Here is a 16,014-nt window from a genome sequence, read left to right as displayed (position 1 = left end):
ATGAGATACGATGCTGCCTAGGTAAAATTAGTACTTTGTTAATAAAGAATAAGAAGAGATTTCAAAATAAGTTAGGCAACATGCAGTTTCTGGCACAATTATAATACAGGTAATTATTTTAAATTAAGTCAAGAACAAAGCATTGAGAGTCAACAACCAGAGTTCTAATTCAATTCTGCTGTTAACTGTCACACCTAGTATAACATAGCTGTTGGCATATATGGACACCAAGAACATGAAAGATCAGTACCAGAAGTCTAAAAGTCTGGAAATTTATATCACTGATCGACCAGGTGGGGATTTTGTAACTTGACAAGTAGTAAGAAAGCAACTATACAAGTCCTACTGTGAGTAACTGGAGAACGTGATCAGCAGTATGGACGTAATTGCGCCAAACCATGTATTTCTCAACTTTTTAATAGGTAACACTCCTCTCCTCTCAGAGAAAGCTATTCTTAGTCTTTCACATCTTTTAAAGTGCTATTCAAGGCAGTGGTGGTGAATCTGTGGCACACATGGTGCAGCAGGCTGTGTCACTGAAAGCTCTAAAAGTTCGCCATAATATCATTATTATGGTATTAATAAGCTGTATGACTAGGGTGGACTGAGAATCCCTAAAGCCATTAAGTTTATATCAAGCTCTTCCTACATGCCTCTGGAACTATAAAACAACTAAATACTAATACTAAATGCTAATAATTTAGTAGTAAACTGAAATAATGTAAAGAAATCCAACAAAATTATAATTGTTCTAACATTAATTTAAATGTTTTTCTTAAAATATGAAATGTCAAAAATACTTGATACCTTTGCTTTGCCCATGCCTAAAATTTTTTAAAACTCCTACCAGGGTTTAAATGTTACTTTCAAAAACTGAAGCCTACTTAATTCCTTTATCTGTAATGTAAATGTGTATACTGTATTATAAAAACGTCTTCTAAGACCCATTCTGTTTCAGGTGTGACATTCTGAAAGTTTTATATAAACTATTAGAAAGAAAAGGATACTGAAAGTCCACTTTCAAAGAAAGGTAGTTCTTTTTTTAAAGAAAAAAAAAACTTTGTTTATTTAAGCTCTAGTTAAATTTGCTGAAAATTATTTAGCCAAATTTCAATTTGGTAAATAATCAATTCACTAAGCAGTTAACAGGCCTAAAATTGTCAAAACAAATACCTCAATTTAGACGTAAAACACAGACCCTAGCTATTTTACTACCAGTGGCAAGGGCTGTGGTATATATAAGTCCTGATCCAGGAAAAAATAAAGTAGAATGGTTCATCTATTCACTTATATATCATGGAACATTTAAGAAATACTAGGGGCCTCAAATATTAGCTAGAAAATCAGCATTTATTGGTACAAGATTGCACATCCATGTTGAAATTGTTGCAGCAAAGTCTTAGTGATACTAAGACTTAAAAAAAATCATCAGTAACTTGACAGATTACTTAGTAAACTGGCTTTTGGTGGACTGGTTTACTACATTTACTTATATACTGCTTTCCTTTCAAAATAAATCAGTTTACAGGTGTATAAAAATCAAAAGAATAGCAGCAACAAAAGGAAAAGACAAAATTTAAACAGGAATAAGATTCGGAAGCAAATCCCTTTAAAACCTAAACATGTTGCTGCTCAGCCACCAAATGACTAGTTTTTAGTGAAATGCGAAAAACCCAGTTAGGAAATTCAAGGAAAAACAGACAAGTTACTCATGAAATGTTCAACCATATTTTGGAGTGTCATAAAGAAATGTTGAAGTTTTGTAATGTTTGATTTTTAGTTTCTGAATGCAGAAAACATTTCAACATTAATTCAAAATAAATATTTTCTTTAATGCTGTTTATTTTTTTGGTCATAAAAAGTTGAGAGAACTAATTCATTTGTCAGTTTTCCCAAATATTTCCCATCCTGTAACAACTTCATTGAGGAAGAAAACTTCACTACCATTTCCCCTTTTCATATTACTTAGAGACTACTACAAACTTTAATCACCTTTCTGATCTACATTTGTGCTTTCGTCCTTCACATCCAAGCAGTGTCCAATTCTAGTCGCTTCTCTCTCTATAAAGAATGATATAGTCAAGTGCATTTCCAGCTATAATTCCTATACCCTAATCTAGACCCTCATCATTTTTATGTGGACATTTATGACAATATCCTATCCTAACCTCTAAATAAACTCTTTCCATTTCATTACTACTCTTGGCGTCATCCTTGATTGCAGTGGGATAGTCTAAGCCAGGTTCCTTGTAAAAAATCCTTGTCCTTTAGGGGAAAGGACTCTCTAACTCATTTTTAAATAATGCATTGCCTTCCTTAGACTAGGCACCTCAGCAAATACTCAAGTAATGGAAACTTTAAAAAATAATATATTACAGCTTGACAGTATACTTTTTTTTATCTAATTTCCTTTTATACCTTGATTACTTTGTTCGGTCTTTTGAAATAAAACATAAACACTTTATTGCCTTTTTTCTTTTTAGTATTTATAGAAGTGATTGTGAGGGCTGGGGATTTAGCTCAGTGACATCATGCCTGTCTCCCAAACACAAGGTCCTGAGTTCGATCCCTGGTACCAAACAAAAACAACAACAACAACAAAAAAGTGATTTTGTTATTTTCCAAGGACACACATTAATAACTTTTGAAAGAGAAATTACAGTAATATAATAATCTTTCACCATCTCCATCGTGTTATCTTTCTTTTTATCTGTATCTTAAATCTTAGTGAAGAATGATTATTTCTAGGAAACATTTACTATCTTAAGTCTTAGAAATTAACCAAAATAAATAAAATAACTTTTTTGATATATAAGGTCTGACTCAAACTAGTAATATATGAAGCAAGTGATTTATATTTTCTTTTCCTCAGGGAAAGTTTACTGAGAAAAATACTCTCTCCTTAAACCACAATTACTTTGGCTATTTGTTAAAGCTGAAATAATATAAGCTTCAGATTTTTGCAACCGTCATTTTCTCATTTTCTGAAATTCAGGAGTTGGAAGACATTATATGTAACCCAATATATACAATCCCCCTAGAAAGTATTTACTTTTTGAATCCTAAGGGCAGAAATATAAATTTTAGTGTCACTATATTTGTTTTGTAAGTTTTGGGCACCAATGTATTTGGTTCCTTTTTTATCACAGATATATTTCTCCTGGCTGAATAAAAACAACTATGTAAAAATTGTATCTGGATAAGAAAAATTGACAAAACCCTTTAAATCTTGTTCACAAACTGATTTTCCTATTAATAGGATACTTTTAAAATTGATGCAGATTTGTTTACAGACTCTTATTACTCTCTATTCTACTCTCTTACAAAGTCACTTTTATATTTCAATTTATCTGATGCATTCTGCCTTGGTGCCTACGAGTGTAGAAAAATGAAAACCTAAACTAAGCAAAAGCTCTAATTACTGATGAATATAACTTACCCTGACCTAAAACTGTTCTTATGGGTTTCTTTGTAGTGGCTTATGACCTACAGATATACTTGGTACAACTGTAAATCCTATTGATTTGATTTGAATTCTTAGCAAAAATTTTGTTTCTTTAAGAATTAGTTTTAAGGGGCTGGGGATTTAGCTCAGTGGTTCCAGCACCTGCCTTGCAAGCGCAAGGTCCCAAGTTCAATCCCCAGTACCCGCCCCCCAAAAAAGAATTAATTTTAAAAATATTTTTAAGCAGAATCACTGAAAGGAGTTAGTATTGATATGATTTTTAGCAAGTAGATATGGAATACATAGCTATTAATTTTTTTCTGATAGTCTTTCCTTGATGTAATCTTGGCTCTGTTTTCAAGGCTGAATGTTGTGATCAGTAACTTATCAAGTATAAAAACATCAGTGTAACATCAGATAAGTCCATATAGTATACTCAAATCCATGTAGTTTCAGAGTGAAAGTATTTTGAATTCAAATTGCTATTCTGTTCCGTGCTAGTCTTTATACCTCAGACAATTTATTTAACCTTACTGAGTCTGAATTTTCTCTTGCTATGTGAGTTAGAAATGTTCTGCAAATTGATTTATTCAAAGTGCTTGAAACTAAGCATAGTACTTGGAATATGGGTTTGTAGATATTTTCCATTATGGTAGCAAGTAATAGTATTTGTATTTTTAGTATCTATTAACTGAAATATTCATCGATTTCTTGACTTAGTTTAGGAATTATGGTATAAAATATATCGCAAGACTTATGACTGATTTTGGTTGCAGAATTTCTCTCAGTGGTTCAAGTAAAATCTTTAAAGTTCTTTTTAAAGAAAAGCATATTTTAAAAGTTTCCTTAAAATCTTTTCCTACGCTGATGTCTTCAAGGTTCTATCTAACCTCTGTTCCAACTGGTTCAGAGTTTCTATTTTAATACTTAGATCTTTAATCCATTTCGATTTTAGTTTAGTGCATGGTGAGAGATACAGGTCTAGTTTTAATCTTTGGCAAGTTGAAACAAAATTTTTCCAGCACCATTTGTTAAAGAGGCTATCTTTCCTCCAGTGAGGGTGTTTGGCTCCTTTGTCGAAGATGAGATGGCTGAGTGTGTCTAGCATTGTTTCTGCATCTTCTAATCTGTTTCACTGGTCCTCAGGTCTGTTTCTTTGCCAGTACCATGCTGTTTTTATCACAGTAGCTTTGTAGTAGAGTTGCAGGTTGGGGATTGTGATACCCCCTGCCATGTCTCTGTTACCTAGAATTGCTTTTGCTATTCTGGGTCTCTTCTTGTTCCAAATGAATTTTTGGATTGTTTTCTCGAGGTCTATGAAGTATGCTGCTGGGATCGCAATTGGAATTGCATTGAATCTATATAGCAGTTTTGGAAGTATGGCCATTTTCACTATATTAATCCTTCCTACCCAGGAGCAGGGGATGTCTATCCATTTTCTGATATCATCTTCAATCTCTCTTTTCAGAGTGCTATAGTTTTCAGAGAAGAGGTCTTTGATTTCTTTCGTTAGGTTGATTCCTAGGTATTTCAGTTTTTTGGATGCTATTGTGAAAGGAATTATTTGCCCTATTTCTCTCTCAGTGAGTTTGTCATTGGTGTAGAGGAAAGCTATTGATTTTTGTGTGTTGACCTCAAAACCTCAGTTGCCCATGAATTAGCACAAACAATCAACAAGTGGGATCTCTTCTTATTAAAAAGCTTCTGCACAGCAAGAGAAACCACCAGCAGTGTGAAGAGACAACCCACAATGTGGGAAAAAATCTTCACCTGCTCTTCCTCAGACAAAGGTCTACTATCTCGAATCTATAAAGAACTTAAAAAGATCAGATCTCCCAAATTTAAAGACCCAATCCAAAAATGGGCATCTGAAATGAACAGACATTTCTCAGACAAAGAAGTAGAAACAGCAAATAAATACACGAAAAAATGTTCAACATCACTGGTCATTCGAGAGATGCAAATGAAAACAACACTGAGATTCCACCTCACTCCAGAAAGAATGGCTGCTATCATGAAATCAACCAATAACAGATGCTGGCAGGGCTGTGAGGAAAGAGGAACCCTGCTCCCCTGCTGGTGGGAGTGTAGACTGGTGCAACCACTGTGGAAATCAGTATGGAGATACCTCAAAGAACTAGGACCCTGCTATTACCCTACTGGGGATCTTCCCCAAAGAATTAAAAGAATCATACCACAGTGATATATGTGCACCCATGTTCACAGCAGCACAGTTTGTGATAGCTAAAACTTGGAAACAGCCCAAATGCCCATCAACTGGAGACTGGATCAAGAAAATATGGGGTTTTTTAAATAAAATGGAGTGCTACTCAGCCATAAAAAATGAGAAATTAGAGACATTTATAGCTAAGTGGATGCACATTGAGGCGATACTTTTAAGTGAAATAAATAGGACACACATATATAAATACCGAATAGTTTCTCTGGTGTGAGAAACTGAAAGTGTAAATAAGGACTAAAACATATAATAGGTAATGTGAAATAGGAAGAAAAGGGGCCAAGGGGAAGGAAGTGGGAGGGGTAGGGGAAAAGATAGAAGGGAATGGAATTAATATGAGAAAATGGAAAAATAGGAACAAAATCTTTGTAAATAGGAATGGAGGGGTTGAAGGGAGGGCTGGGCAAGGGTGAAAAATAAGAACCAGGAGAGATTATGTAAAGGTGCAAATTTCCAATGATAAATGTTATTATATTGTATACCTAAAATATACCAGTGATTCAAATGAATAATCAATAATGCAAAATAAGAAGAAAAGGTCCAAAAGGATAGGGGTAGTGGGAGGGGCAGGGGAAAGGAAAAATGATGAGAAATGGTAAAAATGGAAATAAAGTCTTTGTAAATAGGGAAGGGTGGAGGGGGTGAAGGGAGGGCTAGGAATGGAGAAAAAATAAGAACCAAGATGCATCATGTAAAGGTACAAGTTCCCAATAAGAAATGTAATTGTGCTGTATACCTAAAATGCACCAATAAAAGAATTTAACAAAAAAAAAGTTTCCTTAAGGTTTGCATTAAAAGTAATTCTTTAAAAAGAAAAGAGATAATAAGGCAGTTATTTTAAATGTGCTTTTATATTTGAACATATTATTTTGGACTCTAAATAATGTAAAATAGTGTATGTATTTTGATTGACATACACAGGATGTGTAGAAACCAGACTCAGACTTTTTATGCACTCAGCAGGATAAATCTTATAATACAGTAGCATTTTGTTGGTGTGTGTCTCAGTCAAAAGAACTATAAAGAGAAATCTGAAATATACACAGAAGTAAACAATAATGTATACCATGTACTCTTCATCAACTTTAACAATTGTCATTATGGCCAATATTATTTCACATGTACTTCCATCTACTTCTTTCTTCAATAATTTGCTGAAGCAAATTTTATACATCTTATTTCATCCATAAATGTTTTCATGTATATCTCTAAAAGATAAGGACTCCTTTTATACATAACTACAGTACTATTATCATACTTTAACATAAAGTCATGCTCCAAATATCAAAGTTTTGCTCAGTGATAGACTGCCTATCCAACAGTGATCCCAAAAGATTATAAAGGAGATAAATATTTCCTATTGCCTAGTGACATTTTAACCATCATGGGGTAGCATAACTTGTAACTCATATGCTTGTGGTTATGCTGGCTTGAATAAACCTGTACTGCCAGTCAGAGGAAAGTATAGTACATATAATTGCCTATAGTACTCGATAATACATGACTGTTACTCATATATATTTACTATACTCTATCTGTTATTGTTATTTTATAGAATACTCCTTGACTTATAAAAAAGTTTGCTATAAAATTATATTCCATGTTTCATTGGTAGCAGCCTCATATACCTTGTATTTTATCTCATCCTTTCATTGTGTCATTTTCTCTTGTGCTAGATTTAGTCTCATGTTATTTTGTTCCTCATATCCCTTGGACCAATAGGCTATTTCTTTCAATGTACATATATCATACAACCTAAGATGTAGTAGGCTATACCATCTAAGTTTGTAAAAGTACACTCTATGGTGTTCCCACAGTGACAAAGCCACCCAATGACTTATTTTTCAGAACATGCCTCCATCCTTCAGTGACTGATATTATGAAATGTCAGTTATTGTTAAAATTATCTTAAATTGTTAATATTTTCTTAACAGTTTGTCCATTTAAATCAATATCCAAGTAAGGTCCACATATTGGGATTCTTTGATACATCTTTTAAGGGTTATTTAATCTTACATTTTTTTCACTTCTGTGAAAAAAGATGGCCGAGGCCATCTTTCCCACACAAACACAAACATGGCCATCTTTTCCAAAATCATAGAACAAATTAAGTTCATGAACCAAGGTCCCACTGTATTTGGATAGCCTAATGGTTTGGTTGAATTGATAACCAACATAAACAATCCTTGGGGGAATGGAGGTTTAGTTCCGTGGTGCTGCACCTGCCTGACAACCACAAGGTTCTGAGTTTGATTCCTGGTACCGAAAAAGGAGGAAAAAAAAAAAAAAAGAACAATCCATAGGGAGATCTTCATACAACTAATATTTTCTTTTATATTGTTATTTTTAAATTTTTGTTAGTGCGTTTGTAGTACATAATGATTACATTCATCGTGGGAGTTGGTACATGTACATAACACATCTTAATTCTTTTTTTATCACCTTTCTCTCCCCTCCTTTTCCCCTTACTATATTTCATGGTCCCCTTTATTTTTTAAAAGATCTATCTCTATGTTTCCTATTATCACAACTAATATTTTCAAGTATAAACTTCATTATAGTTTAGAAATGATAGTCAAAATATATCTCCATATATGTTTTTAGATACAGATATAAATCTACACATACATTTAGTTAAATGTAAGTCCTTTAAGAAATTCATGCCAAAGACCATGAATAATCATAAATTTAAAATCAGTTTTAAAAGCAAAATCTCTAAGGTTCATACTAGCTTTATAAATTTCAAAATATCTTATTTTTTACCTGACATAGTGATATCTCATTTTTATTATGTTTGTAACATATTATTTCTATAAAATGTCAATTAAAAGGGAATGCAGTGGTGTCTTTTGAAAGAAGAGGATGTCATTCCTCGTATCAGGGCAATGGAAGGTCGTAGAGGAAGACCACCAAACCCAGATAGACAGCGAGCAAGAGATGAATCCAGGATGAAACGTCGGAAAGGTCGACCTCCAAACGTTGGCAATGCTGAATTCCTGGATAACACAGATGCCAAACTACTAAGAAAACTGCAAGCTCAAGGTAAGAAACATAATGTATCTGACATTGTGATATTCATACTAAAAAGCATTCTAAATTTCTTATATTTTTGACCTAGGAATGATTGACATTGCTCTCAATTTCTAAAATGTAGATATTTGTGCTAGAATAAAATGAGAAAATAAGGAGTCCTACTGGTAACTGGAGTTCTTTGATTACATAATCTTTTAAGAGTTATAAACACATCCTACCATCTGTATTTAGAATTACAAAGGTAGGTGTTAAGCTATTAAGGCTTGCACAGAAAGGGAATTAACCAGCACTTGACACATGCCATAAGGTTGTGCCAACCTTCTGGAAATTCTTTTAACAGCTGCCAATTCCTTGAGGTGGTAGATGGAAACACTCCAAATATGTGGATCTGTGAAGCATATTTTCAGTCAGAGAACTCCAATTACTGGTACTTAATCCCAGTCTTCCAGTTTGAATACCCTTGTAGTCTGGATATATTTTTTTCAAAATCCTCAATTAATAGATTTATGTTGGTATTTTAAGATCACTGGAAGGTATTACTTATCAATCTGAAAATTTTCATAATAACCTGAAATCTATTGATGATTCAAAACTATACATAAATTATCAACATGAAACCATACTATGTGTGGCAAAGAAGGCTGAATAAGGCAGTGCTGCTAGAGTATGAGTTACTACTTTGTAAATGTAAGCCCACTTAAAGTTGTCTGAATACATCAGCATGTATAGATGTCTTATATTTCAAGAATATAAAATAATTTTAAATAATGGTTTAATAATGAAAATTGATTTAGAAGACTAAAAATATCAAGAATTTTACTATCGCTATAAATAAACACCAAGATCTGGAAGAAATGCCCCAAATACTTATTTCTCTTTATTGTAAACACCATCATAATATTGACTTCTTTGTTGCTGCTTTATTTTTATTTTAAAACAAAAACCCATGAAAAACCTAATAGAACAGAAGGCTTTAAAATGAAAGACAGTCTTATTGCACATTAGTTGAAGCATTAGGAGGTTTTTGTTAATCTTTCCACAAATGAGTACACACAAAACACTCACATACACATATATATCTTTTTCCCTTTCCAAAATAAATAGACTTAAAAGTATATATTATTCAGCTTGATCTTTTTCCCTTTACTTATCATGAATATCTTTCTGGATTAGCACAGATAAATCAACTTCAATCTTTTAATGGCTAATTAGTAAGTTAGACCACGTGTGGCTCTACCATGCTTCATTAAGTGTTTCTTCTTGATGAGTGTTTCTGAATACTTACTTCTACAATATTATAATAAATATATATTGTACATATCTAAATATATGTTACGCATAGTGCACATACCATTTCCATGCAAATATTGTCTCCAAAAGCATTGAACTAGTTAATACTTCAACCAATAGCATGGGAGTTAATTGTATAGGGTATAACTTAATGTCCAATAGAATTTTTTTGTCTTAATATGTTAGTCAATTTTTAAAATTTTTCCTACTACTTGATTTAGTTTAAGACTTTTATTTCCTCCAAATAGTTATTACTAAAGGTTAAAAATAAAACAAGTGAATGTTAACAGACATAGATGAATTTTAAAACTTAGTATTTTCTGAAGAACGTATAATGGTAGAGAAGATGTTAATTGTTTATATAAAATAAATACTTGAATTTAACTGATAGCCATAATATGAGCTCTTCATACAAGATTTGTATATGTAATATAAGTATCATTATTATTTAGTATCCAAAATGGCAAAATTTAAACTTGCAAAATTAACTGTGTTTTTATTGTAACAAAATAGAAGCTCATTATTCTTCTACCCAATATTGTTTTCTTCTTTTAGATTTCAAATTGATTTTTATTATATTATATCACCCCACTAGTTGTAATGAGTTATACTGTGTAAATTCTGATATCTTTTACCTTGTTGTGTATGTGTTCTTTCTCAACATGTATATGAAGATTAAATATTTAACAGTATATAATTAATATTCATATTTACAAATGTATGGGGTATTGTTTACATTTTTTCCTTGGAGAAAAAAGAAAGCAAGAATGAATCACTTTATCAGCACTTTTATTTCTATGCTATTTCTAACAGTTTGGGAGACAGAGAATTCTAGAAGTTTCTATTATTATCCTGTTGGGACCCAAAAACTGAGTTTAATTTGAAGAAAGGTTCAGAACAATAAGATAAATACAAGTTTTGAATATACTGTACATCCAAACATTGTGAAATGAGAGCTCTAATTTCTAAGAGAATGTAGATAAAAGGCTGACGTGGTTTGGATATGATAAAGACTTTTGGTCTATAAAAATAAACCTGCTTGTGGATCTCCAGTGGCACAATCAGCACGCAGTACTTATATAAATAAACCTGCTTATTAATTGACCAATACTGTTAATATCTCAGATCTTCCAAAATATCAAATAACACCTGTTGATTTTATGTTATAGGAACTGAGATATTATACAGTCTTAAACAGTGTACTGCTATTTTATGAGGTACCTCTGAGAAAGAAAAGTGCTGCCAATTTTCTGACACATTTTATTTAGAAATGTTAAAATGCTTTAAAATATATCTTAACATCCAAAGAAATGAGTCATGTGCAAAAGATCCCTAATTCTATGTGAAAATAAACTTTATTTCAAAAATAAACTTTATCCTGGAAATTTATTTTGTAATTTCTTAAACCATAAAGATAGTTTTCAAATTAATATTTCAAAAGCTAATTACAACATATTCAGTAACCATAAACCAAATAAATGAGAAGATGCAGTACTAGGAGTCATTTATTCTTCATCACTTAGGTGAACTTTTCTACGTTTCTCTTTGCTACATAGTCTGTCTTAATTTTTTTTTCATTTTGTGCTCCAACTTCCCAAAAATGTAAGTTTTAAGCTATATAAATTTTTAATGTTTAATCATAATTGTATATTCCTTGCTAATGTGAAAAGATATAAGATGAACTTTTTAATATTTTTCAGTCAAAAGGATTTAAAAATAAAAACTATTGGGCCAGGGATTTAGCTGAGTGGCGCCATGCCTGCCTCGCAAGTGCAAGGTCCCGAGTTCGATCCCCAGTACCAAATAAATAAATAAATAAAAACTATTATGTGCTTGCCTGGGACTTTAAATTGACACATTTGTATGTAAACACACACATACATATATAGCAGAATTTCTTTATTAACAGTCTATTGTTAGAGGAAGAACTTATATCACATTTTTTAGAAAACATTTTTAATCACTTAGCACACCTTCAAACTTTAAGACAAAGTTAGACCTGTATAACAGAGTACAGTAAAATTTTCAATTCTTAAATGTTGAAGTAGTATTTATCTGTCATTATTATAGATGAGAATAATATTTTTTGAGCATGTTACTATCAGAGGCTGCTGACTCTGCAGGCCAATTTAGAGGTTTTCATTTCCCAAAGTATTTAGTATACAGGAGATGTTTTTGTGTGACCTAGACATTTTTGATGATACCTATAACCCCCACCATTGAAAATCACTGGATGATTGGAGATTTATTTTAACACCAGCCTCCATTTTTCTCTTTCATTAACACTTCCAGTTTACTAAATAAAATTAAATCTTTGTGTATCCCCTCCCCTTCTTACAATCTTTATGGTAGAAAATTCACCCTGGTAACCAACTTCATTTATTACAAAGGCTTAGAGTTGCATTCTTAGCTAAAATCTCAAGGCATTCAAATATTGCTTAAAGATTTTTAGTGGTAGTACCATATACACTATAGAGCAAAAAGACCTGCATTTATATCTTGGCTTTGTTTTTAACTTTAATGACCCCTAGGTATTTTATTTATAAGCTAAGCATAATGTTGCTTATTTTATAAAGTAGTTGTGAAGATTAAAGAAGAGCATCTAAATTTAACACAATAGTGCCCACATTCAATAAATGGTAGAAATTGTTAGAGTTCAAATGATTAAGGTGTTACCAATCATATTGACTACCAGTGATATAGTGATAGGTTCTTTATACTATCCATCAGCTACAAAGTTTAAAACAATACCTACTAAGAGTAATGTTTTCTAAAATGATTTTTGAATAATATTATGATATACTACTTACAGAGTTAGAAGTATTCAGATTAAGTTAGCCAGCAGAAGAAAGAAATAGCATTACATGGCTTCCGTACCCATTGTACCTTTGGCAAAATAATTCTGGGTAACTACCACCAACCTCAATGGCATATGACACTAAGCATGAATCACTCACTCAGAGTTAGCTGGAGGTTAGCTAGGCAGCTTTGCTGATTGTGGCTGGGTTTATTCACGTGTGTGGGTTCAGTTGGCTCCATCTATCTCAATCTCCACCGGCCCAGCCCAAACATGTCTTTATATAATGAACAAAGCGCAAAAATAGAGTACAAGTTTGCTTTCAAGCTCTGCTCTCATTAAAGCTGTTAACATCCTCTTGACCATAGATCACATGGCTGCATCACAATCGAGGGACATAAAATGTATTCCACCTCTTGATGGGAGTTGCTGCAAAGTCACATTGCAAATGACAGAAATAGAAGAAGGAATGAAGGATTGGGGCCATTAATTATGTCTTTATCCATGGGTTCATACGTTTGTCCTTGAAAATTACAAGAACTATACAGTCTTTAAAATTCATTGACATGATCAATTGTTTTTATTTTATGAAATTGAGTTCCTCTTCCTTATAATGAGGATATTACTGGATTCAAGAGATTTAACCATTATTATAGCTAATTGAAATATAAGATTGGCAGAAGGCTCTGTTTTATTTTGGGGTCTTTCTCTTTTTGATATGTTTTGTTTTAAGGTTAAAGCTAAATTACTCTCTTACATATTAGCAGCTACTTTCCTACAGAGTATGGAATCACTTGAAATGTGAGAAAAATGTACTTAAATGAGCCTCTGTGATTAGAATTTTTAAAAAATCATTTCATATTTTTATAGTTTTGTATGTGATGAAATAATTTTGGCAATTCCTGGGGTAAATAAACATGACATTGTCTACTACACTTATTGCCGTACTTGGAATCTGTCTAACCTTAGGCAGCTTTCTTAAACATATTTCTCATAATACAGTACCAATTTCACAGTTATTGTTTTAGGTCAGCAGTTATATAAAATTGATAGTAATATTCTGTAAAATTTTTTGTTTTTCAGAAATAGCCAGGCAAGCAGCACAAATAAAGCTTTTGAGAAAACTGCAAAAGCAAGAACAGGCTCGAGTTGCCAAAGAAGCTAAAAAACAACAAGGTAGGTGATGTAAAGGATGTCATGAATTTGAAAAATGAGCATTGGCAAAGTCAAAAGAGGTTTCCCCTCTTCATTGCTTACCTGATGATAATCTGTGCTTTTGTTTGTCATCATAGCAATAATGGCTGCTGAGGAAAAACGAAAACAAAAAGAACAGATAAAGATTATGAAACAACAGGTATGTTTATGCATTTAAAGTGATGTTTAAAATATAGACCTTATTTTGAAGATTTACTTAATTATGTACATTATTTTCATTTTGATTTCTTAAATAACTATATTTCACTCTGTTATGTGTCTTATTTTAAAAATTGCCATCTTCTATTAGTTTTCACCTCAGTTTTAATCAAGTCTTCTCATCCCAAGGTTTTTTGTTTGTTTGTTATAGTGCTAGGGATTAAACCCAAGATCTTGCACATGCCAAGCAAGCTCTCTACTACTGTACAGCTATGTTTTTAAAGAAATCATTACCAAGTAGAAAATTTGTATAAGTATTTTAAGATACTGGTAGATTTTGAATATAAGTTGACATCCTGAACAACTTTTTATATATATATATATATATATATACTTTTTTTTTTTTTTTTTTGGTACCGGGAATCGAACTTGGGACCTTGCACTTGCGAGACAGGCAGCGAAACCACTGAGCTAAATCCCTGGCTATATTTTAAAATTAATGTACGTTAAATCAAGGATGTGAGCATTCAGAATCTGCTAAAGTTAATTATTCTGAAACATGCAAAATTAAATTCAAATTCTATAGAATAAAATTTCCCCTCATTTCTTCTGAGTGATTTCAGAGTTGCTTAAATATTGCTATTGCAAAAGAAATGATGAAAGCACTATTTTAGTATAACCAAGAGTTCTGTCTTATAATATCCCTCCTCCTGTGGTTTTCAGAATAAGTTTGAGTAAGTGAAGTAATTTTTATATTATTGATAAAATGTTAAGTGAAAAGATACTCAGATACATTTAAGATAGGAATGTGTAAACTACCCTCCCATCTTCACATATTCATGAAACATTAAAGTATAATGGAAATGGTGGGAAAGAACTATGCTTTAAAAAATTCTAAACAGCAAGTAGATCTTAGTTTGAAATGAAACAAATATTTAGTATATAAACAGCTTGTTTTGGATTTGACATGATTATCTTAGGGTTCCTTCCAGTATTGATGAAAGCATTGTGACCAAGAGAGTTAACATAGAGTTGGAATTTAGAATTTAGAGTTTGTAGTCAGGCAGCCTAGAGTTAAATTGTACTGTTACTTAATAATGTTATGTCCTTAGATGAATTACTTAACCTCTAAGTCTCTATTTCCTCCATTATAAAGGAAGATTAACTGCAATGAATGTGAAGTGCCACAGTACCTGGCACTAAACAAATGCTTAGTTTTTAAGGCTGTATATAAAATATCAAACTGTATTGCATTCTTTTTTACCATAATTTAAAGTAGTCAATTATAAACATGAATTTCTTTTGTTTATTGTGCTGTACAAATATTGTAAGCCTGACTTAAAATAGGTAGGCTATGGAATACATTTGTTAAAATATTATGTTTACTGATAAATATATATGTACAAACAAGGTTATATCTCATTTTAAACAAAAATCTGCTATTTATGTTATATTTTTCATGGCTTATCCTATTTTATAATGGGTGACGATCCATCAGATCCCATTAGTACTTTAAATTCAGCTTTGTGATTATCCTAAAGTCCTAAAGTGGCTACAGCCTAAATACATATGGCCTTTGCTATTCATTTAAAAAGAATTGGGTTCCTAAGTTTCCAACAGCATTAATATAAATAAACTGGTCTTAGATATCTACCAAGACACTATTCTGAAACTAACCTGAACATACCATCTGAGTATTTCTTCTTACCTACAAAGTTCTACAAACTATAAAATAGTTTGGCTCAAGTTTGTTATATGATTGTGCTGCATGTATTTTTCTGTTTTTTGTCTTATTTTCTTTCTTTCCCTCTTTCTTTCTTTCTCTCTCTCTCTCTTTCTTTCTTTCTTTCTTCTTAT

General features: G+C 32.0%; 1 protein-coding gene across 46 annotated transcripts in view; it reads left to right on the top strand.

Moving 5' to 3' along the window:
* Baz2b (bromodomain adjacent to zinc finger domain 2B) overlaps positions 1-16,014 on the top strand; it is a 411,121-nt gene that overhangs the window by 307,081 nt on the left and 88,026 nt on the right. For all 46 annotated transcript variants that reach the window (XM_087196344.1, XM_087196196.1, XM_087196318.1 and 43 more), the window contains 3 exons: positions 8,516-8,726; positions 13,888-13,980; positions 14,097-14,158. In XM_087196344.1, the coding sequence (XP_087052470.1) occupies positions 8,516-8,726; positions 13,888-13,980; positions 14,097-14,158 (366 nt within the window). The remainder of the gene's footprint in view (positions 1-8,515; positions 8,727-13,887; positions 13,981-14,096; positions 14,159-16,014) is intronic.

The sequence above is a fragment of the Heterocephalus glaber genome, unplaced genomic scaffold, assembly GCF_053883595.1.
Source record: "Heterocephalus glaber isolate CG9 unplaced genomic scaffold, H.glaber_assembly_v1.0 deba00000347, whole genome shotgun sequence".
NCBI classification, from domain to species: domain Eukaryota; kingdom Metazoa; phylum Chordata; class Mammalia; order Rodentia; family Bathyergidae; genus Heterocephalus; species Heterocephalus glaber.
This window is presented reverse-complemented; position numbering and strand designations above follow the sequence as displayed.